Below are 23,246 nucleotides of genomic sequence, written 5' to 3' on the forward strand. Positions count from 1 at the left end.
CACAGGATAGATACTGTAAGGAAGTGCAGCCAATGCCATCTGTTGAGAAGCTGCACAGGCTCTTCTATGACATACTAGCTTCCCCTGCTTGGAGACAGATTCCAAGTTCATGCCAAAGCCTGGATCTCTCAGCTAGCAATGTAACACTGACATAATGCCAATAGACCAGTTTTCTGTTAATATTTTCATTCATATACTGTTATATTGTTAGATAATTGATTCACAGCATTTAAAACTCACAGTATAAAATTTATGAATTACAAGAAGCTATTCTAGTGAGAAAGAGCTGTCTGATTTCACACAATATTGGCCTTATATGATAATGCAAGCATTACTCTATCAGTACTTTATTAGAGCATATGAAAGTTTTATTGCTCAACTTCATGTGAGTCTTGCCTTGATTACAACAGCCACAAAGTTTAGGGAGAAAATAAATAGAATTATGATACCCTCAATTAACTTTCTACAGGCAATCTGTTGACGAATAAAATTACAAAACAATCAGGTAAGCCCCTCTTCAGAAGGTGCAAGTCAGATTCTTCTCATCTTCTAAACTTAGTTGACCTTCAGCTTCAAAGATTTCAGTTTTTAACCAAACAGTCTAAAACCAATGAACAATCATGATTCCATACCACAGTGACTGTTATAAACAAGAATCTCTAAAGCACTGCCATTCAAAAGTATTTTTTACACTGAACAGGGAGTAGGTAGATGCCCTGCTGAAGACTGCATTGTAAGAAGATCGAAAATTCAGTCTCTTTTTTTTTTTTACCAATATTTGGTTGTTAATGTATCTTGATGCTTTGGTGGCTCTACATAAACTGCATCTGTAAGGAAGGAATTAGATTTAAATGAAAACTGGTTATTACATAGTCTACTACTATATAGTCTTTCTTTCACTAGGATAGGTGAATAAATTACTGTGCCTACAAATGAGATGCCTAACTTAAATCACCTGACAATTATTATTTGGGATGGGGTGAGGCACATTTTTCAAAAAGCTTTGCACCATCGTATACAAAAAGCTACAAGATCCAAACAAGAATGCAGGAAAAAAGAAGTGATTATTCCCCCACCCCAGTATAACATTTGTACTCTATCTAGTTTTCTATTCCAGCAGTGGGCCCAACCCACCAGAAAACATCTGTTCACTGCCTGCTAACCTGTGTAAAGCTAAACCGCTCAGGGAATGACTGGGTGACTTTTTTTTTTTTTTTTGCCAAATCTGCCTGACCTGCATTTCTTAACTGCTCTCCATTTGTCTATCCTCCTCCCTTTAATTTTTCGCAGGCTGCAGAGTCTATCAAAAACTACCATCCTTACAGAGTAAGCCCATCTCATTTTCCAGTGTGGGAATAAATGACTGTGACCCTAATGAGATCCAAGTGATGACACCCTGGGCCAAAAGGAAGGTGCAGTTTTACTTAGTGCCATGTTCTTTTAAGGCAGGGGTGCCAAATCCATACTACAGGACCCCTTGCAGGCTAGATCCAGCCCAGGGCATGAGGAACTGGGAGAGGAAGCTCCAGTTCTGAGCCAGAGCTGCTGCTGCATGCCCCATGTTGGAGCTAGAGCTCAGTCTCCAACTCTAGCCCAGGTTATGCTGCAGGACCAGAGGCTGGGGAAGTAGGACTGTGGCAGTGGCATCAGGTGAAGCAGCCAGAGCAACTGGAGCTATGTCATCTCTCATTCATATCTGCCATGTCCACAGGGGCCCTGGATTCTGGTGGCCCACAGGTAGTCCAGTGGACCAGATAAAGCAGCATTGTGGGCTGTATGTTTGAAAAGGATCCACTAAAACAGAGGTGTCAACTCCACAGTTAAAGAGAATGGCAGTGTCCCCCCACCGCCTCCCCAACAAGTCTGTTAGAGCTTACAGGACCATGAAGTAACTAAAACTAGACCTTTTTCCTATTGACAAACTGGATAATCAATACAAGCTAGGATATTTTACTGGAGCACAAAAGGAATGTAAAATTCCTAAAGATACTGGTTAAACTACAATTCATTTACTTGCTCTTACTGTAACTAGAATTTTCCTTTAATGTTTAAAGCTCACATTAAAAAAAAAAAATAAAAAAAAAATCACCTGCGTTCCAGAAACAGGTGCAAAGGGATTTGTTGCCCTTAGGCCTGGCTGTGTATAAATCATTGGCTGGGGTGCCATCAAAGGAGCCGGTGCAATCTGAGTTGGTACCTACAAAATAGAGTGATTAAACAATAGCCCAAAAGAGCATATTACAGCCATAAACTGAACCCATGAACTGAAACTTTGTACACTGAATCCAATAACAAGCAATACACACAAACATGGAGCTCCTCTATTTTGTCTTAGGGTGAACAAATATGGGACAAGTCAAGTATATTAAGGTGTGATATTTGAAAATGTATATAATTAGTGTTAGAAGAAATGAAATTAATCAAACAAGCTGCTTACCATCCCATACACAGGCACTTGAGGTGTGGTAACTGGATAAGTCATTGGAGCAGGTACCTTTAACAGCAAAAAAGAAAGAAAAAAATACTAGTTACCTAAAAAAACCAAACAACAGCTGTATTGGTAACACATCTTTATTTTACAGAGTACATTGTATTTTGTGTCGTACTTAGTATAGGTTACATGTTTATGAGAAAGTAACTTACATATCCAGGATAATGTACTCCATTCTGGCATGGCAAAAAGGAGTAAGGACAGAAAATTATTTAAGAGTTATTGAAACTAGACAACTTAACCCAGGAATAGGTACCAAAATGAACTACATCTCATCTTGCTGTGAACGCTAAATTTAGTGTTCAGTGTTGAACTAGAACAGTTAGTGTACTATAATATGCTGTAACAGCACAACTGAAATACAAACAATAAAAAGTTACATTAATCAGACAATCTGCATAGAAAAGAAGGAAAATGTTATCTAAGGGAGGTGGGTGGTCAGGCTAATAACAGAAATGCTGATTAGGTTTTTGCTAAACCAAGCTGCATATGAGTGCTTCTGCTAGCTTTTCAAACATTTGGGGTACAAGGCTTTGAAGCTCCTCTCCAAGCATCCATGCAAACAACAGCGTGTAGGGCATGCTATATAAAAGTGTATTCATGTACGCAAAGCCTGCTGGTTTTGTTTTAACTTTATACACATGCACACACCCATCGCATAGTTATGGCCAAGTATTAGGTGCAAGGAGAGAGAAAAAAAGCCAGCAATCGTTCAACAAACAAACAGGGAACCCTTGAGCAACACTGATTCTTTGCCTATTGACACCTTCCATATAATCCTTGTATTTGCAGGGGGTTAGGTACTGAATAGCGAAGGGAAAAAATAAAGTCAGCAGTGGGAGCAGCCACTTATAAATTCATTTCTATGTGACATAAAAGCCAATGCGAGGAGTGCACACCAAGGAGGAGCAGTCATGGTTACATAAGAGAAAGATACAACTGATGTGGTATCCGAAAGAAAGCATGACCTGGCTACAACATACACAAACACAGGCTCTATACCACAGAATGCAAACTGAGGACCATGGCAAATTATCCAAATAAAAGGCAAGAGAGTAACAGAAGGATTAAGCATTTATTAAATTAAGAATCAAGCCTACATTTTAAAACAGTCATGCCTTTGAAGAGACACTGAGAAAGAGGCAGATAATGGAGAATATCAAGAACACACACAGTGGCAACTTGAAGGCACATGTGTACTGTGTAGGATTTCCTGTCTGTATGTTTTGGGGGGGTTGGGGAGGTGAGGGGTGGGGTGGGAAAGAGGGCAGCAAAGGTAGAATTTATTAGCTCACATTAGCAACACAGACAAATAACTCCGAAAGGAAGATCAAACTTATACTGCCCCAGAACTGTGCTAAGCACCACCACAGTGAGGCAAGCAACACCCACTCCACACACTTCCTTAAACAAACAGGACGGGAATGCATCAGTAAACACTCCTGAGAGACTAAGCTTTTTAGTATGTGCCCAACACATCCTCAAGGCCTTGCATTATATTCATTTCAATAGGTAGCAAATGTGAAGAGCTTCACTGGAGTGGGCTATACCAGGGTCCTTCTGTGATGGAAACATGCCTCAAGTCAGACATTTGCAATAAGTTCTGGAAGACTTTTATCAGCATTCCAGGTCTACTTTCTTCAAGGCTGTCATTTCAGGAGACACCATTAGTACATTTGTAAGCAAGAGACAGGAAGATGGTCTGAGTTCTTAAAGGTTCAGTACAAGAATAAGTAACCTAGAACATCTCTGGCTCCTGACTCTACAAAAATCAGAAACTACACATTTTAAACAGCTATGCATTATCATTATCCATTTATTTTTAGCTGGTGATATTGTAAATAAAGGTCAGAAATTGCTACTGAATGACCCACACTTAGGAGTAAGCAGAAATTGAAATATTCTTTAATATCATTTAGGACTTTTTATTTATTCAGTTTCAGTGCAACTTTTGTCTCAGCTATAACGTAAATCATAAAAATAGTTTTCAGGATGCTTGTCCTTGTTTTGGGCAATATATAAAAGTAAACAAAAGCACAGTCTGTGTATTACATTATTATTTAATAACTTACCAGAAAGTCATATATACACTCCCCCCACCCACAAACACACAGCATACAACCTTTTTCTAACTGCTAATCCCACCCTACCCTGCACAGAAAAGGTAAGATTTTCAAGAGTGCTTAAGCAATTCAAGAATCTTGAAAACACTAATTGATAGAAGTGCCTAAATATTTGTGTGTGTGTGTGTGTGTGTGTGTGTGTGTATTTTTTTTAAATTTCCCCCCCCCTATCTAGGATCAATATTTCAAGATACTCAATAATTGGTAATTTAAAATGCACTCAAGTGAGCACTGAAGTGTTTGAAGAACAATTAAAAAAAAAAAATCTATCCTTTCTTTAGCTTCTTTTGATGTACTCTTGAGGGATCTGTTGCAATTCTACACCACGGATACTTATGCAGCAGACAAGTTACTCAACTGGGGAAGCAAAGAACAAGATAAGACTCATCTTCGTTTAGTTTGTCTTGAAAACAAAAAGGAATGGGTATAATGCTCTGCGTGTTTCTTACTTCTATGACTGATTTGACAAAGTATTCCAGTTCATAGCTGACTTGGGGATCTTCAGTACATTCAAGTGTAGCAAAACCCCCCGTTTTTCTTTTTTTTTCCTTTTAAAATGCATTCCCTCCTCTTCCCCAACCATTTCTGACTTTTTCTTTCCCTCTCTATTCCCTATAAATAAGTATAAGTGAGCTAAGACATAGGATAAGCTTCAGCATTTTATTTTGGTAGCAAGTTGTATTTTGTTTTGTTTTTTTCTCCTTCTTTATATTGCATAATTATTATGTTTATATTGATTTTTACTGTTCTATATTACTGTTTTACTAGTACTGTATGATTTAGGCCTACATATGTAAGTTAGCATAAGTCATGTCAAGTTTCCATTTTGTTTGTCAAGACTCCATCTTGTCCCCAGACCCAGTTGTGTAACCCATGACTCTCACCTACCTCTCCTATGTAACTTGGTTCCTGAATGAATGGGGATGAATGAGGGTGCTTGAGATGCAATAGCCCTGCCGGCAACCCCCCTCTGGACAACACCTACTGGACAAGGACCCTTTTCCAACCTGAATAGTTAGCTTTTACCCCCCACCCCCTCTTCTACTTGAACTCTGCTTCTCTTCCCTATCTGGACTCCAACCCTTCCACTGAGTCTCTTTCTTCTGCTGCCATTGAGTGCATGCGTGAACCAATAACTTCATGGGGCTGTTTGGTGTGTTGTCTGTTTAATAAACCTGTTATTTGGACCCCTGAGTCGGGTTTTGCTTTACTATGGTTCAGCCCTGCTCCAATCTCTGCTCCTCGCCCCTCTAACTTCTGTTTCATTTCTCCCTCTCCTGCTTCTGGCTCACTGCCACCTTCAACACCTGTCCTGAGTTCCTCTCTGCCTCCAAACCCCATTTCTTTGCCACTCTCTTATCCCCACTGCCTTTTCGCCCGAGCAACCAGGTTTCTGTCTCAGTTTCTTTCCTGGCTATCTCCTCTCTGCCACCACTTATCTGCCCCCCCCAATCTCAGCTGTCTGCCTCAGTTTCCAGCCCCAACCTCCCAGGTTTCTGTCTCTCTCTTTCCTGGCCGTCTCCTCCTTGCCACCAGGCTTCCCACCCCCTCCCATGCACCAGTGACCTCGAGTAACCCTGAGGTCACTTATTCTTAAGTAAACCCAAGCCTCAGTTCCTCAGCCAGCTTTTCTCTAGTCCACCAGTTCTAATCCCAGTTCTGGCAACTTTAACTCCCTACACTTTAACTCTCTCTCTTACCTTAACCTTCCCCCAAGTATCCCAGATACCCCAAACACACACATACATACTATACCATCCAAGTTAGGAACTTACGTGTGTGTGTGCGCGCGTGCGCACACGCGCGCATATCGTTGTGTACATGATACACGAATTAGTGATCTGTGTATGTGTACTGAGTGTGTGGGTATTGACAATTGACTTTTGTCTAATTTTTAGTGTGTAGTGTGTATGTGCTTGAATTGGTGATAGGTATGCATGTGCCTAGGCTAGTTTGGATGTGTATGTGCCTTAGCTGCATGTGCAGTTTCATAGTTGGTAGGGTCGGAAGGGACCTTAGCAGATTATTAAGTCCGACCCCCTGCCATGGCAGGAAAGAGTACTAGAGTCAAATGACCCCGGCGAGGTGTTCATCCAGCCTCCTCTTAAAGACCCCCAGGGTAGGAGCCAGCACCGCTTCTCTTGCAAGTTGGTTCCAGATCCTAGCCGCCCTGACAGTGAAGTAGCACCTCCTGATATCTAGCCTAAGTCTACCCTCTGCCATCTTGTGACCGTTATTTCTTGTCACTCCTGGTAGTGCTTGGGGGAACACGGACTCCCCCGATGCTTGTCGGTCCTCCTGACTTGTTTGTAAAAGGCCATTAGATCCCCCTGCCTCAACCTTCTCTTGTGGAGGCTGAACAGGTTCAGGTCCCTTAGCCTCTGCTCATAGGGCCTGCCCTGCTGTCCCCTGATCATGCGAGTGGTCCTCCTCTGGACCCTTCTCCATGTTGTTCACATCCCTCCTGAAGTGTGGCACCCAGAACTGGACGTAGTACTCCAACTGCGGCCTGACCAGTGTTGCATAGAGGGGAAGGATCACCTCCTTGGACCTGCTTGAGATACATCTGTGTGCGTGTATGCACCTAATTGATCTGCGTGTTTGTGTCACACCCTCCTGTCTAACAGCGCAATATTGAGATCCTGAGAGTTGGCCTGACCCCACAGGCAACAAAGTTATCTCAGCAGAACAATCAGTAGGCAGACTTGGATACCTCGCAGTATTAGGTTCCTTACCCCCTGCAGAGATGAGGTTTACCAAAGTGACTGGGGTATACAGCACCACATCAAAACAGGTGCACTGAGGTGCTCCTGCTGATTATTGTGGCTTTCATTTTAGGAGTGTTGCTTCTCTGATCAACCGCATAGGACTGCTGACATATTTCAGCAAAGATAGGAATTCAAGTGAGTTGTGAACTACATGATTATGAATTATCCAGATTCTACTTTACCAAAATGTGCAAAACATTTTTAGTATTTAGCTGAATAATTATAGTCCAAGATGGCTTAACTTTTCATTAATAAAACCTATTAAGATGATCTGATAAGAAAGCTGTCAAGAAATACAGATGGGAAGCTACATGAATGCAGAGTACAAGGAGAGATAAAGCAAGAAAAGGGACAGAGCAAGCTGGGAAAGGTAACTGTGTGCTTTAATATGTACTCTTTGGCTTTTGACAGAAAATGGACTAGTTCCTTTCTTGAAAAGACTATATATTGAGGCTTTTTTGGAAAGCTGTCTCAATATGGGGGGGCGAGAGAGAAGCAGGGAGAATTTATGTTCTCAGCAAGAAACTCAGTATATTATAATTCATTTAAATGGGCAAGTTTTGCAATGGAAGGCCAGCCAGTAGACACTTAAATGATACAACCAATATCTGCACAAGTAGGAGAGCTTTCCCTGCCCCACAGGGCTTGATGGACCTTCCAGTTATTAATGCAGAGTAACCAATGCACTAGATCTTTTTGTAAGAATAAAGAGGTGGCATCTGCATGAGGCCAAATCCTATTGCCAACAGTCTTAAAATCGAAGAACTGCTGTGACACCTCAAAGTTTTTTTCACCCTCCACCTCATTTTGTTCATTTTAACGCAAAATTCATGGGACACTGAGTGCACTTGATAGTGCGGTGCATAATTTTAAAGTCAGAAATGACACAAGAACCTTCCAACTCCACTCCCCCAGAAAACTTACTATATGTGGAACAGGAGGAATAGGGGCAGGATTCCATGTGGTTGATGTGCTTGTTTTTGCCTGCCAGTTTGTTCCACCAGTAAGTTTTTTCTCCGTAGGCTGAGTCCACTGCATGTCTGACCTAGAAAAAATAGCAGCAGAACTTCTACACAGAGCTAATTTTTACTGAACACAGCACAAGCACTTTGACAAGTTAAGATTATTTTTAAGCAGTAAGCAAATATACTATTGAGAAATAAAAATGCAATAGGTAGGTATAGGGGTTTAGGCTGTAGCTGTGTTGGTCTAAGGACATAGGCAGACAAGGTTCCTTGGGTGAATTTGATATCTTTTATTAGACCAACCCAAATAGTTGGAGAATTGTTATTAAGCAAGATTTCGGGTTCAAAAACCCTTCGTCAGGCTAAGGAAGTTTCAGCTGTTGGTGTGTGCTCTTCCTGGAGCCATAGGTAGGTATAATAATTCAAGCACCAAATATTTACTCAGAAGTTTGTTAACTAAGTCTTGTTCATTTATATTGGTAATTTATTCCAACTATTTAGTTATTTATTTAAATTATCACTTGTATCTGTATGCTGGCAATTTTCCAATTTTCTTAGAAGCAAGATGAAAAGTAAAGTCTATGTACTGAAATGAAGCTTAATTATTCCTTGGACAGTTTTACACAAATTGATTTGTAAGACCTATTTCAAAAGTGGCTTACTTCAAATGACATGCTAATTGATCTTGCAAGTTAGGTCGTTCAAATTTCCATATTGAGCTTGTCAGTTTAATAAGGGCTGTTATCGAACGAGTAGGTGAGTTCTTTCTGAACTATTGAAGGTTTTTTATTCATAAAATATTTATTAGGGAAGACAAGAACTCTCTTGATCTATCTATACTTTTACTTAATTATTTGAACCATCTAGAATCTGTCTGTACCATTAACTAACAATATTATCCAGTTATGATTCAATTATGTTGCCAGCAGCAACATTTCCTAACCAATGCAAATGATTTTCAGAACAAACAATCTTTGTTAGTAAAACCTTCCTTTGATTCTGTCTGACAGTCTATAGAGCATGGTTTCCACAATGAAAAGTTCTAAGAAGACACGCACTAGCTGCGCTCAATTTTTTAAAAGGAATTTCAGTAATAAAAGTAATAACATTGCACTTACTTTTTAGCTGGGGTTCCTCCAAAGCCAAGATCTGTAATTAAAAGAAAAAAACCCAAACCAAAAATTAATAACCTAAACATGCCCTTCTGTAATAAATATGGGAAAAATAAAAAGTCACATACTTACTTCCCACAAGGTTAGCAAGCGAAGAATCAAGGTCATTTGCTAAAATTTTTCCACTCTGACTGACTAGTACTGGTCTCTGACTTTGTGTTGGTACAGTTGGTTGCAAAACATCATCTAGAAAATTAAAAACTGCAGGAAGAACAAAGAAACAATGTTATCAAAACAAACACATTACAGTTGAGCCAGAAGATAGACATAAAACCTCTGTTAGTCAAGAGTCTTCTCACATGACATGAATAGTTTAAATATTATGCTCATAGTTTCAATTTACCAAATAGGTTTTCAAGGCTTAAGAAAAAATTAGGTTAATCTCTTATTTTTCTGGAATACTGGGTTTTGAGTATAACAAAAGAATGTCTGAATATCACTTCATGGGTAAACAGGGAGGAATTTTAGATGAGTTTTGCATTAACTTTTTTTTTTCCTTCAGATTTTGTCTGTTTAAGCTCCTTCTAATTTTCAGTGAAAAATACCTGACAAAGTTATGTTATAAAACAATGAAAATGTTTTTATAACAATGTGTTTTTATAGAAATAATAAAAATCCCTCTTCAAATGGCAAGACCAAATCAAACCACTACTGATGAGCATAAACCACATTAAAATATTTGCACATGGACTATTACCTTTACACATCTTACTAAATCTTATTCCTCCATGATGCCAATAGATCACACTTCAAACTGCCACAAACAGCTTTTACTCAACATTGCAAATGAACTAAATATTGAGAACAGTTTACCAGTTCTCAACTAGTAGATAGGCTTACCAATTAGGAGACATCCAGTGGGCCACATTGGAAAGTGATATAAAAAAGGAAAAGAGAAGACATTACACTGTGTATAAAAGATTTAAAATTAATTAAAACAGCCTATTTTTAAAGTAGAACTCAAACCATCTAGCTACTTTTAAACTGATTACATATAAATTATCAGTCCTATACTCAATTACATTCAAATGGATTACATTTAACTAATTTAATATCTTAATTCTGATTAGTGCTTATGGAAATGCCAGTTACTAAGTCTTACACTATTCTAACATAACACTTGCTCACTTGATTTGCAGAACACAAGTTAAAAATTTTGAGTTGGTTTTTACCACTTGTAGCCCTGTACTCAGGTACTGTAGACTTTCCCCCAAACACAGCATCAAAATCCACATTAATTGCTGAAGAGGTGGCACTCTGAAGAGGAAATCCTAGGACATAAATTAAAGTGATCAGAAGCATACCTAAATAAAGCCATCCTTATAGCCCAATTGCAAAGAAACAAAAAGTTAAAAATCAAATTACCATCAACAGTCAAAGGATGATATACAGAAGTGTATGTAGGTTTATGACCACTAAAATCATCTTCATGCAAAAGGGAAAAAGAAAGAGAGGAAAAATTAGATGCAATTAAGGAAGAGATAAGCCCTGAAATTTGAAACCGAATGTTGTTACCACAGACATTAAAGACATAAAAATGTGCATTCAAGCATCTATCATATACGAAGCAAGTAATTTGAAAACTTCAATACTAACAAACATTCTCAATTTTTAAGTTTCAAATTTTGAGAATTTTGCACAGACTAGCATATGCACACATATTTTGATATTTGATTAAATCAAGTATAGAAATCAAACTGGATTCTTTCAGCTTTAAACAAATTCTCAAAGGCAAACATTTGCTGTATTACTATATCTAAAATTAAAGTGTAATTTTTACTGGTTGAACTCTGTCTTTAGATTGCTACAATTACACCTGAAAGAATCAGAACCCTATACTTTTACACACTAAGTTTTATCATCACTATCATCTTGGATTGGAAAGAAATTAGAGGGTATTTTACCACTAAACAGTTCCACTGTTTGTTTGGAGGTAAACGTGGAATTGATGAAAGGGGTGGTAGATTTTACAGCTTCTTCAACTGGCTTCATGTCAAAGATGTCCAGAGAGGGTGGAGAACCAACACAACCATTTGAGGATGAGAAAGGACCTTTCAGATACAGCAGTATGAAATAGGAAAAGAAAAAGACTCTAGAGTAAAAATATCATAGAGAAACATAGCAACTATACATGTCCCAGTATGAAAGTTCCCAGAACTGGAGTCAAGCTTATTCAGAATCAATATGTAAATGCAGGTTATCCACTTGGCAAGATGGCCATTTAACTTTAGTTTCAGAAAACCCACCTGAAAAAACTCATACCAGTGACCATTATTGGGGGAGAGACTATTCCAATGTTAAGAAAGGGGACACTTACTTACCTGTGAACAGAACTGTTAGATATATTACTTGTAGGAACACATTCCTAAAGCTCCAACTGAGGCAAAACAGCACTCAGTCAATAATGACTCCCCAGGTTAACAAACCACTCATTGTAGTGGTGGTACACTGACTTATTTAAATGCCTTCAAAAACTGTATGTTACTTAACATAATCATTCCTTGTGGAAAGAGTTCTTCCCCCAGAATATTTAATGACAAATGTGCCTGTTCAAGTCAAGTCACAGAAGTTAAAGAAAGGTAAGCATACAAAAGGGATGAGTATTTTGGTCTCGTGTCTTCCCAGTTAAGTCTTCTTACTTCTATAATAAAACTCATTTTACATTTCTTTCTGGAGAAACACAAATCTAAAACTTGGAGAATATTTTTTTGGTGGGAAGGAGGGCAGGGGCATTTTGTGTTTAACATGGTTCTCAACTCAGTCTATTACAACCGATTGATGTGGTATTTTTCCACTTTTTAATGCACTGAATTTATGTTAGGGACACAAGTTACACATAAACCAGTTTGTGTGATTGGAAACTGGTTTAAGCCTGTAACGGAATAGAAAGTCAGTGCACATAAACTGCTTTCAAAAGGATCAAAACCAGTTTAAGATAAAACTGGTTGGATGTAATATCAGAGTTAACTGATTTAGGTCAAAATGGTTTATGAAACTTCTGTCCCAGATCCCTTCCTGGTTCAAGATAGGCCTGTGTAGGGGTACAGGGGAGCCCCCACCTTGGGGAGCTTCCCCCCAGCCCAGCCCAGGATCCCCCAGCCTTGGGCAGCCCCAGGGAGCTGAGGGGAATTCTTCCCTTCTGCAAGGGCAGAGCTGCTTGCTTCAGCCCCTGCAAGTCTCAAGCAGCTTCATGTGCGAAGGGAAGTCTTTAGGTGCTGCAAGCCCGGGCTATCCCTAGTGTAAGCTCTGCTTCCTGGGCTATCCCTGAGACTCCAGCAGCTAAGGCAAGGGGGTTGGGGAGCGGAAGAGCTCCCCTCAGCTTCCTGGGGCTGCCCCAGGCTAGGGGACCCTGGGCTGGGGGGGAATCCCCCACGGCAGGGGCTCCCTGGTGCTAGGTTGCACGGGCAGGCACCCAGCTCAAAGGACTTCGCCCTCCCTCCTGGGGCAGCTGCTGAAGCAAGCAGCAGCTGTGAAGAAAGAAAGAGGGGAAACTCCCCTCATCTCCCCAAAGCTGCCTGGGCTGGGGAACACCTCCTGAGAGAGAGGCTCTCCCAAGGTGGGCCAGCACCCACATAGTGGGCTCCTGAACCCCTGTGGGGTTCCCCCCGCCAGCAGGCTGGGAGATGTGCTGTAGCACCACCCGCCTACTGGCTTTGGTCAGTGCAAGCCTCCCCCTGCCTTTCCCAATTCAAAACTGAATGTCAGTTCAGTTGGTTATTGGTTCAACCTATGCAGCTTAGATGAAGCTGCCTAGATTGAATCGATTCTGCCTTGGGCTTCCCGAGTGTCTGTACTTAGCCTTAATGTCAAAGTGATCTGCTTTACATTTTACCAAGGTAAGAAATACTTGGATTTCATACAAATTAAGGATTAATTGAAGAATCAGTTATGTATGTGTTTTGGTTCGAGTGGGACAAAGATAATGGATGAATTCCTAAAAAGTAGAAATATTATCACTTCTCTTAAATCATAATAGGAACTTACCTCCCCATGCATTACTTGCTGATGTCGCTATAGCTGGAGTACTCTGTACAGTTGGAACAAAGGCAGGCTGAAGATCAAAGAGATCTGTAGAGAGGTTGGGCATGCTGAAAATATTAAGAGAAAAAGTTGAATTGTACAAGTTTAGAATAAATTAAATGTCACGATTTAACCAAGAATAGTTTGTGTTTTTTAAAGAAAAGACAAAAAGTGAATTCCAATCATGTATCCCTCCCTGCAAATCCTAGAAATGCTGTAAATCTAAACAAACATCCAAGTACATTAAAAGTGATTCTTAAAATATACAATATATTGTTGATACAGCATTCAAGATTCAATTTAATTTTTCTAGACTGTCTGGAGCAAACAGCATACATTACCTTTCAGAAAAGTAAACTTGATACATTGAAGACCAAGAATAGTACAACATAGGACTTGTTGTAAAAAAAACAAAACAAAACAAAAAGCCTCAAAGGATTTCTGTTAAGTATCATCCACTATTAAGGAGATACTAGTGTCAGCCAGAAAATTAGTTTAAATACTGAAAAGTATAGTCTCTAATATGCTAGGCTACTAATTTAGTAGTAGCAGTGGTAAGCAGTGCAGTGTTTTAAAACTGCTCAAAGAAACTGTCCCTCACCTATTGGTTGTAGGTGCTGGTGCTGCAAAGAGGTCAACAGCTGAAGTTGTATTAACACTTTTCCCCGACAAGGTGCTTGGAGATGCTGATGTAGAAGTGGAATTTGACACCACTGAAATCTCTCTCAATCGCTGTTCCTGGAAGATTAAATGTTAAATTTAACTTAGTTTTAAATTAAGTACATATTCTTGGCAAAAAGGGCTTAATTTATTAATCTTTTCCTTTTCAAATGTCCTGAAAATAAGACAGCTAGATAAATTGAGCCATGGACATTTTTCATGTAAAACAGAAGAGCCTTAACATTAATGTTTACCAACAGCAAAGGTGCATGGAATTAATAAACAGGATTAATTTTGAAACTGGCCACTAGTACATGTTATGTTTCTGGTGTGATAAAGTATTAATCATACCAGAAACAGCAAATGGCCACACATTCACAGAATTTATGGTGTCATAAAAATCACACACCAGTCACAAAGCTATTACTCAAAAAACATGTAATATCTTTGTGCCTGGTATGTGCACCATAACTGGAATGTGTAGCATGCCATCACCCAGATGCTGGAACCTGGCTGAGGGCTGCCCTGGTTCCAATGCTGACAATTAGCTGGCTTTTAGCATCAGGATGTGGTTGCCAGAAGTCACACATTGAAGAGCCTTGCCCTGCAGCCCCAGAAAGGCTCATTAAGGTGCTGAGTCCCAGGTAGCCTCAGGACACGGGGTAGCTCCAGTCAGGGACACAGCCCACCCTGCCTGATCGCAAGGATCAGATAGGAGGCAGCCTGGGTCCGAACAGGGACGCGGTTGTCTCTTGGCGACACCCAACACTCACGCTGAGTGTCAGGGTCTGGCAGGAAGCAGCTATAGGGTTGGGGAACAAAGCTGCCCCTGCGCAACTGGTAGGACAAGGCTAGGGGCAGCTTTGGCCCTGAACCCAGCTGCCCTCTGCTAATCTCCAGAGAATGTGAGATAGGCAGCTGGAGATGGGAAAAACTTCTTCCATCCCCAAATAGAAGAAGCCCCAGAGGGAGACAAATGGCAGGTGGGGCAGTGCCTGCTGCTGAAGGGTTCTTTCTGCACAAGACTCCACTTCTGAGCCATTTCAAATCCATATTTCCAATATAAGCCTTCAAAATAAACAGCTAAATCCATAGCACTCTATGGCTCTTGTATACCAAGGACTGTATTTGCTTTTGGCCATAGTAAGCCATCAGGGTCAGCCTTCCGTACAGGGCAATGGAACAGTTGCCCCAAGACACAAGTAGCCTAAGAGCTATGAGGGGGCTGGTAGTGTGCCCCTCCAACCACTGCTTTCCCTAACACAGTGATGGGGTGGGATAAACTAAAACACATTTTAAAATTTCCATTTCTAGAATCTAACTATTGGGGGGCGGCGGGGGGCTCTTAAATTTGAAGGTGGTCTTGGATTCAAGTAAATACAGCATATTACTGTTCAGATGAACACATTATGCTTAAAAGGCACCATACTTAGCAAAATATTTAGCCCACTAAACCTATGCAAAGGTTCCCACTGACATCAAACGCAGAGCCAGAATTCTGCCTTTCATATTTAAGGGATAAGTTTTGTAATACTAAGCCTTAAAAAATACCTTAAGTGCTTGCAGTCTAGCTTGTTCCTCCTCCAGTGCTTGCTGTTTCTCTTTCTCATCCATTCGGCTAAATGACATTCCCGTGTTGGCAAGTGTGGAAACAGCACTGGACAGGGTACTTGCTCTAAAATGAAAAGTTACAGCAAGACACTTGATTAAGAAAAGTCTTTTGCATTCAAAAAAAGGCATGAAAAGTGCTTCTACACAACAAGTATGCTACCTGTCATTTGCACCACTACCTCACCCTTGGATGAGAAAATACAGCAGCTCCTCTGAACTAGCATCACCAGACATTTTGTGAGGAGGGGACAAATGCAGACTGAATTCACCTGTGGTCCCAGCTAAGTGGATATGAGAATATGGATAATGAAATCATCATGTCAGGTGCAGGCAATTGTAAATGCATAATCTGCCAAGCCAGGAAAATACCATAGACATGATTAACACAGAGCTGATCACTTTGCTATTGCAGTTTGATATTAAAAATATGTAATTTAACAAGGAGTTTGATGACATACTGAAGACATGCAACTGTCAACAGATGAGGAGCAATTAATGCACAATCAACTGATATTGCCTTATTAATAGGGAAAACAATTAATTAGCTTTTATAGTTTTTCACTCTTACTGAAAAAGAAAACAAATACAGTCTCTGAAAAGGAAGTGGAAGAAAACAAGCAGATTAGTTCAAAGAACATCCTCCCCCCCTTCCCTGCCCAGATTTATGGTCCATTTGCTGCTTACCTGCTGGCAGCTGAAACTTCTTTTGTTTTCTTCCCTTCCAAAGAAGCCAAATGTTGCTCCAATGCTTCAAGCAAACTGCTGGGTGCCTAAAGTCAAAGTTCTCATAAAACATCTGCTTGATGACAATGCATTACCATCCTTTTGTACAGAGACTAATTTTTCCCATTAACCAACTAAAAAAACTTACGCATTTACTTTTGAAAGGTTGTGTTCAACTTGAATTTTGTTTACAAGATTCACTTTGTGATGACACCCCCTGTAAATCAATGCATACAACATGGTTCTCCACAATGTTTTATTGGGGGGCAGAAAAAAACAAAACCAAAGTCTCTTAACCTGAGAACAGCAGCAGAAGTTACTGAAATGCTTAGCATAGCAATGCCATTGCCAAAAATTAATTAGCACCCCTAAGCACTGTGGGTGCGCTTACATGAAGCGTTACTTTTTTTTTCCCCCTACAGCAGGACTCTTACAACTCAAAACCCACAAGGCAAGCAAATCTGTATCAGTACAACACAAAACTAGCTTTAAGAAAGAAAAATTTGATTTGTATAGCTAGTTTACCACCTCACTATCACAGAATACTGTCATACATTTATCACTGATCAAATTATCTAATTGATTTGGTTAATCTAAAGGATCCTGGTTTATTCCCAATCTTCAATAGGCCTCTCCAATATTTTTAGATGCTGGATTAGATGAACCTTGAGGTCCTTTCTAACTATGATTTAGCTGCAGTATACTGGAGATGCCCTCCTCTTTTTTCTGACCAGGAACTAAACACCACCTTGAAAACAAAAAAAATAATTTAAAGATTTAAAGGTGGATGATGGCATTTTGATTAAGACCGTGCTTAACACTGCCCTTTTTAAGGGTACTCTCAGGATTGTGCTATCCCTAGCAAAAAGCTAAATATCGTTTTGATATATTAGACACTTTTTAAAGCCTAAAAGACCTGAACAGACATCAGTAAATGGAAGCCATAATCTCATTGTAAAAAGTGCTAAAGACTGAGTGAATGAGACATCTGAACTACTAAGCAACAATTGAACAGAGGCAAGCATAAAATAAACCATGCCAGAACCCAGCATTGACTCAGGGCCAGATCTAAAAAGTAATTAGGCACTTTGGGAGTTCAGTGCCTAAGTACTAGGCACTAAAGGCCAGATCCAAGACACAGTAAGATGCACAGACAGCTATTGACTAGAGGACCTGCCAATAAAAAGGTACATTTTTTCAAAGTTAAATCAACTGAACCTCCCTTCAGCATCTACGCTAAAAGACGATCAAACATGCTAGTATTTCATAGATTTCATAGACATTAGGGCTGGAAGGGACCTCGGAAGATCATCGAGTCCAGCCCCCTGCCCAAAGGGCAGGAAGTCAGCTGGGGTCATAGGATCCCAGCAAGATAAGCATCCAGTTTCATCTTGAAGGTGTTCAATGAAGGCGCTTGAACCACCTCCGGTGGCAGGCTGTTCCAGACCTTGGGGGCTCGGACAGTAAAGAAATTCTTCCTTATGTCCAGCCTGAAACAATCTTGAAGTAGTTTGTGACCATTCGACCTCGTCATCCCTTGGGGCGCTCTGGTGAACAAACGTTCCCCCAGATTGTGGAGCCCAAAACTGGACACAGTACTCCAGCTGCGGCCTCACTAAGGCCGAGTACAGGGGGAGAATGACGTCCCGGGATTTGCTTGAGAAGCATCTATGGATGCAAGCCAGCGTTTTGGTCGCTTTACTAGCCGCCGCATCGCATTGCAGGCTCATGTTCATCTTGTGGTCAGTGATGACCCCCAAGTCTCTTTCTTCCATAGTGCTAGCCAACATAGCACTGCCGAGCCTATAAGGATGCTGCGGGTTTTTTTTCCCAAGGTGGAGAACCTTGCATTTATCGGCGTTGAACACCATCAGATTCTCGTCCGCCCACTTGCTGAGCCTGTCCAGGTCAGCCTGGATAACCTGCCTGTCTTCTGGTGTGGATGCTTTGCCCCAAAGTTTGGTGTCATCGGCGAACTTGGCCAGTTCTGATCGCTTCTGACTCCAGTGTCCACATCATTAATGAAGATGTTGAACAGTATGGGTCCAAGGACAGAGCCTTGGGGGACCCCACTGGTCACAGGACACCACGATGAGTGACTTCCATCGATTACTACCCTCTGGGTCCGACCCCGGAGCCAATTTTCCAGCCAGTGGATCGTGGAGGACCCAAGGCGACAATTGGCCAGTTTCTCCAAGAGGCGATCATGGGACACCAGATCGAAGGCTTTTTTGAAGTCAAGATATATGACATCAATCTCTTCTCCCTTGTCCAGGTGATAGGTCACCTGGTCGTAGAAGGAAATGAGATTGGTCAAGCAAGACCTACCCGCAACAAACCCGTGCTGGCTATCCCTTAAGATGTTGGCGTCGGCCAGTCCATTAAGGATGGCCTCTTTAATAAACTTTTCTAAGATCTTCCCCGGGATAGAAGTCAGGCTGATGGGCCTATAGTTAGCTGGATCCACTTTCCTCCCTTTCTTGAAGATAGGCACCACATTGGCCTTCTTCCAGTCTTCGGGCACTACACCAGAGCGCCAAGAGTTTTCAAAGATCCGTGCTAGAGGCTGGGCTATGATGCTCGCCAGCTCCTTGAGTACCCTGGGGTGAAGATTGTCAGGGCCAGCTGACTTGAAGGTATCCAGCTTCTCAAGATGTTCCTTCACAAAGTCAGCATTAAGGGAGGGCAGGGGATCACCCTCACCCGGACTTCCCGGCCCTGTAGCGGGCATGGGCGTCCCATGGGACTGATGAAAGACTGACGCAAAGTACCTATTTAATAGGTACTTAAATAGGTACCTATTAAGATCCTGCCAAGCAAGCAGAGATCAGCAGGGGTCCAATGTTGCCCCTGCTTTTCCTCCGGCTCCCCACATATCTGAAAAAGGACTTTTTATTGTCCTTGATGCTCCAAGCTAGCTGGAGTTCAGTTGCAGCCTTGGCTTTCCTGGTTTGCTCTCTACAGGACCGGACCAGTGCAGAATAATCCTCCTTGGCGGTGACTCCCATCCTCCACCCTTTGTAGGCCTTTCTTTTTAGCCTCAGGAGATCTGCTAGGTCCCTGGAGAGCCAGGGGGGCTGCTGTGCCCTCTTGCTGCCTTTCCTCCAAGATGGAATAGACTTAGTTTGTGCATTGAGGATCGCTCCCTCAATGAGATGGTCTTGTTTGTAGCCTAGGTGGAGCGTAGCCATTTCCAACTCCTCCTTCAAAAAAGAAACTTGCCTTGAAGAAGAGTTGCCTGTTTGGCATGAAGGAGAACTCAGTATCCATCTCTTTGACATGACATTCCTAGTCCCTTATCAATGTAGCTAGCCATGGTATCATTAACTGACAGGATTAAGTCTCATACAAGAAAAAAAATAAAACTCTTTCCAACAAATAAAACACCAGATCCCAGAAACAGAAACATCTTGATTGATTCCAAATGCCTACCTTGGTCTTGAGACCTATTAAATTTCTAGGCACTTCAGCACCTTCCAAGAAAATATACAGCAATATTTTGTTGGGGACACTATAAAAAACAAGCATCTGGATTTATAAAGTAGTGGAAATTCTTCCCTTTACTGCTCCATTTAGACCAGGCAGAGTGCTAACCCAGGTATTTCCAGGATAGACAGTGAAAGAAATATGCTACTGTACAAGGTGATGGAGACCTCACCAGGACTACTGTGTACAACTCTAGTTGCTCACAGTGAAGAAAGATAAACTCAAAATAAAACGCAAAGAGAGAAAGGCAACTAGAACCGTTGTCTGGGAAAAGTCTGCAGATTGTTCAGTGTAGCACAACAAAGGCTGGGAGGGAATAACGATTACCACCAATTGATTTAAATAGAACAAACATAAGGGGCAGATGCAAGTCATGTAAGCTAAGCAAAGCTGGTATAAGAACAAATGGATATCAACTTGCCATAAATACATTTTGGCTGGAAATCTTAGAAGGACATTTTTAACTATCAAAGGAATTGAATTTTGCAACAACCTCACTTCTAAGCGTTTATGATGATGCTCAAACAATTTATGCAGTAGTTTCTTGCATTAGCAGGGGTCTGGACAGAATGATTCCAGGAGGTTCTTTCCACTGCTATGTTCCAGTTCAAGAAATCCAAGTTTCTAAAATGGTTTTAATATCCTCTCCATCACAGAAAGCATGTTCTGGCCACATTGACTGTGAAAGTTTTAAAGTTAGTTTTATCAAGGGGGCAAGCTTGAACAGAAACAGTTCATCCTTGCTCATAAACTCTTTTGAAAAGAGGACTTGCCGCAGAGCTGTTGAGGTTAACTGATTCATTCTGATAAGTGAGACCATAACAAGGTCAAGGTCATCTCTCATCACATAGTTTAACTGGTTTATCTAATATAGATTACAAGGTAGTGTTAGCCAGGCTACTTTATTTATGTTATGAAGTGTTAACCAAGTACCCATTCGTTCATTGTTACCAGGGCACATGTAACAGAATCAAACCAAAATAGCAGCAGTTTGTTCACCACTGGAATAACTAAGGGTTCACGTGGCTAACCGGCTGCAGAAGCACAAGAGGCACTGGCAACTTATGTGTGGCACTTGATGAATCAGGTAGGCAGCACATCAGCACTTAGGGCAGGAAGTAGAAGGTAGAGCAGGAGATTAGGTAGGGAGCACAAAGCAGGGAGCCCAAATATAACAAAGTGCCCCTTCAGAAGGTTTTGACAAAACCTAGAAAATGCATCTCTTAGAGCAAGAAAGAAGAAGATGGTCAAACATCAAAACTGTTTTTGATATTTGGGTCATCTTTAAAAATAGGGAAAAAAAAAAGAGGTTCAGTAGGATGTAAAGAGATTACAGGCCAAATATTCAGCTCAGCCTAACTGGGTCTCAATCATTACTGAAGCATAGTATTAAACAGAAGTCCTTGATTTGGGTGCATGATTAAAGTGACATATTTGGTTGACAAAAATTTAGATGATACACAAAAAATACTGCATACAAAAATACACAGGAGGGAGTGAGAAATTATAATTAATATTTAAATTAGTTACATACAGGAAGACTTAAAGTAACTTGGAAGCTTTTTTAAATTGAGCAAGTGATAGCAAGCAAAACTAAAAAAAACCCAGAAAGTGCAAGGTAGCACACATGGAAAAGTATAAGTTACTCAGACTTTTAATAATAACCTTATCAAAGATGTGGGCACTGCTGACAACAGGCAACTGAAAATATAGATAAACAAGCCCAACACACATATTAGGATGAACACTAGCAGATCTTCTGTATGTAATAGATTGTATTACATAGATCATTTGCCTTCTGTAGTGAGACCAGGCTGAGGACATATCAAGACCTCAAGAAAGGCAATGAATGTTAGTAACAGGACAGGACTGGAGAAATTTCACAGAAGAGAACACTAAAGATTAATACCAGGTTGGTTGGTAAATTAACACAAGATAAGATGGAGAAAGTATAGCTTATAAAATAATGAATGACAGAATGACAGTCTGATGTTCCAGTTCCACTTTCCATAATAGAAAAGGTGCTGAACAACATCAATAGGCAAGAATTTTAAAGACAACAAGAAATACACTTGTACGTGATCAAGTTATGAAACTCACTGTTGTGGGATACTGTGCATTCTGACAGTGAAAGATTTGACATCAAGGTTTAGTAGAATTTGTGGTCTAGATTGTAACTGTTCTAACTAGGCCAGCAGCAACAGGCCCTACAAACCATTCTGGAATGCAGCAGCACTTCAACCCAATCTGCTCTCCCATTCTAGTAGCTCTGCATAAAGCCATTACGTCCAGCTTATTAGCTGGGATTCGCCTTCCCATCAGGCTGTTTCTGTTAGCTTTCTGGCTGCCACTCATTGTTGGAGAGACAAATATTACTCTGTTCTGGTAGGGAAATTTAACATTACAATAAAGTAATTATATATACAAGTTTCTACCTCTTCAAGAAATTTTCCAGGCTGTTTCTACTGCAGTTCAAACCACCCCACAAATACCTCTTAAAAACCTAACTAATTCTAAATTTACCCCTGCCGCTCAATTTTCTAGCACACCCATTATTTTGGAATGGGTTTTCAGGGCATGCCTTGCACCAGCCATGTGTCAGCATTACCAGTGCACTATGGAAAAGGTATGGCAATTGAGTGGAATAGAGTCCCCTCTCTCAAAGAAATGGCACATTATGGCCATCTATTTATGCAGCACACTGAATCCTTTGTGAAAAAACAAACCCAAACATTTTAATAAAAATCTTCCTTTAAATACTGAATAGTAATTACTGATAGTACACAGAACTCTTACCCTAATTGCAAAAGTGTTTAAATATTGTGTACATATAACAGGCCATGGGAAGAGTGAATATGTGTATTTCCATATATAAATATATGGAAGAGAATGCATTCTCAGGATGAATATGACGACACACATCAACCATTAAAAACAAAGGGACAAAAGAACTGGATTAAATTAATATGACATGTACACTGACCTGAGTAAGATCTGGAATGTCACCCTGATCAATTCCAACTTGCTGGGTTCACAAAAAAGGAAATAAAAAAAAAAATGTACATTACTACATGCAGTGGCAATGAAAAGAAAACTGAGGTCTGAATGTTACATAGAAACTAGGATATCAGAAAGGGACATGAATAACTTTCTGAACTGGTACAAGTGTAAATGAATAGGCTAACAAAAGTTCTGAGCCAGAACTTTAGTATGCACAAACAAACTCA

The 23,246-nt window shown here is 40.5% G+C and overlaps 1 protein-coding gene across 3 annotated transcripts in view; it reads right to left on the bottom strand.

Annotated features, from left to right (window-relative positions):
* Positions 1-346: 346 nt before the first annotated feature.
* Positions 347-23,246, bottom strand: part of LOC102382505 (phosphatidylinositol-binding clathrin assembly protein-like) — a 59,832-nt gene continuing 36,932 nt past the window's right edge. For 2 of the 3 annotated variants that reach the window (XM_025215374.1, XM_014524633.2), the window contains exons 8-21: positions 23,003-23,044; positions 16,495-16,580; positions 15,751-15,874; positions 14,141-14,277; positions 13,504-13,607; positions 11,424-11,570; positions 10,885-10,944; positions 10,692-10,790; positions 9,592-9,705; positions 9,466-9,496; positions 8,307-8,427; positions 2,438-2,494; positions 2,090-2,197; positions 347-827 (exon numbers count right to left, since the gene is read on the bottom strand). In XM_025215374.1, the coding sequence (XP_025071159.1) occupies positions 813-827; positions 2,090-2,197; positions 2,438-2,494; positions 8,307-8,427; positions 9,466-9,496; positions 9,592-9,705; positions 10,692-10,790; positions 10,885-10,944; positions 11,424-11,570; positions 13,504-13,607; positions 14,141-14,277; positions 15,751-15,874; positions 16,495-16,580; positions 23,003-23,044 (1,245 nt within the window). In that variant the 3' untranslated portion in view covers positions 347-812. The remainder of the gene's footprint in view (positions 828-2,089; positions 2,198-2,437; positions 2,495-8,306; positions 8,428-9,465; positions 9,497-9,591; positions 9,706-10,691; positions 10,791-10,884; positions 10,945-11,423; positions 11,571-13,503; positions 13,608-14,140; positions 14,278-15,750; positions 15,875-16,494; positions 16,581-23,002; positions 23,045-23,246) is intronic. The other variant, XM_014524634.2, reaches the window with a different exon arrangement.

Source organism: Alligator sinensis, unplaced genomic scaffold (assembly GCF_000455745.1).
Source record: "Alligator sinensis unplaced genomic scaffold, ASM45574v1 scaffold646_1, whole genome shotgun sequence".
Classification (NCBI taxonomy): Eukaryota; Metazoa; Chordata; order Crocodylia; family Alligatoridae; genus Alligator; species Alligator sinensis.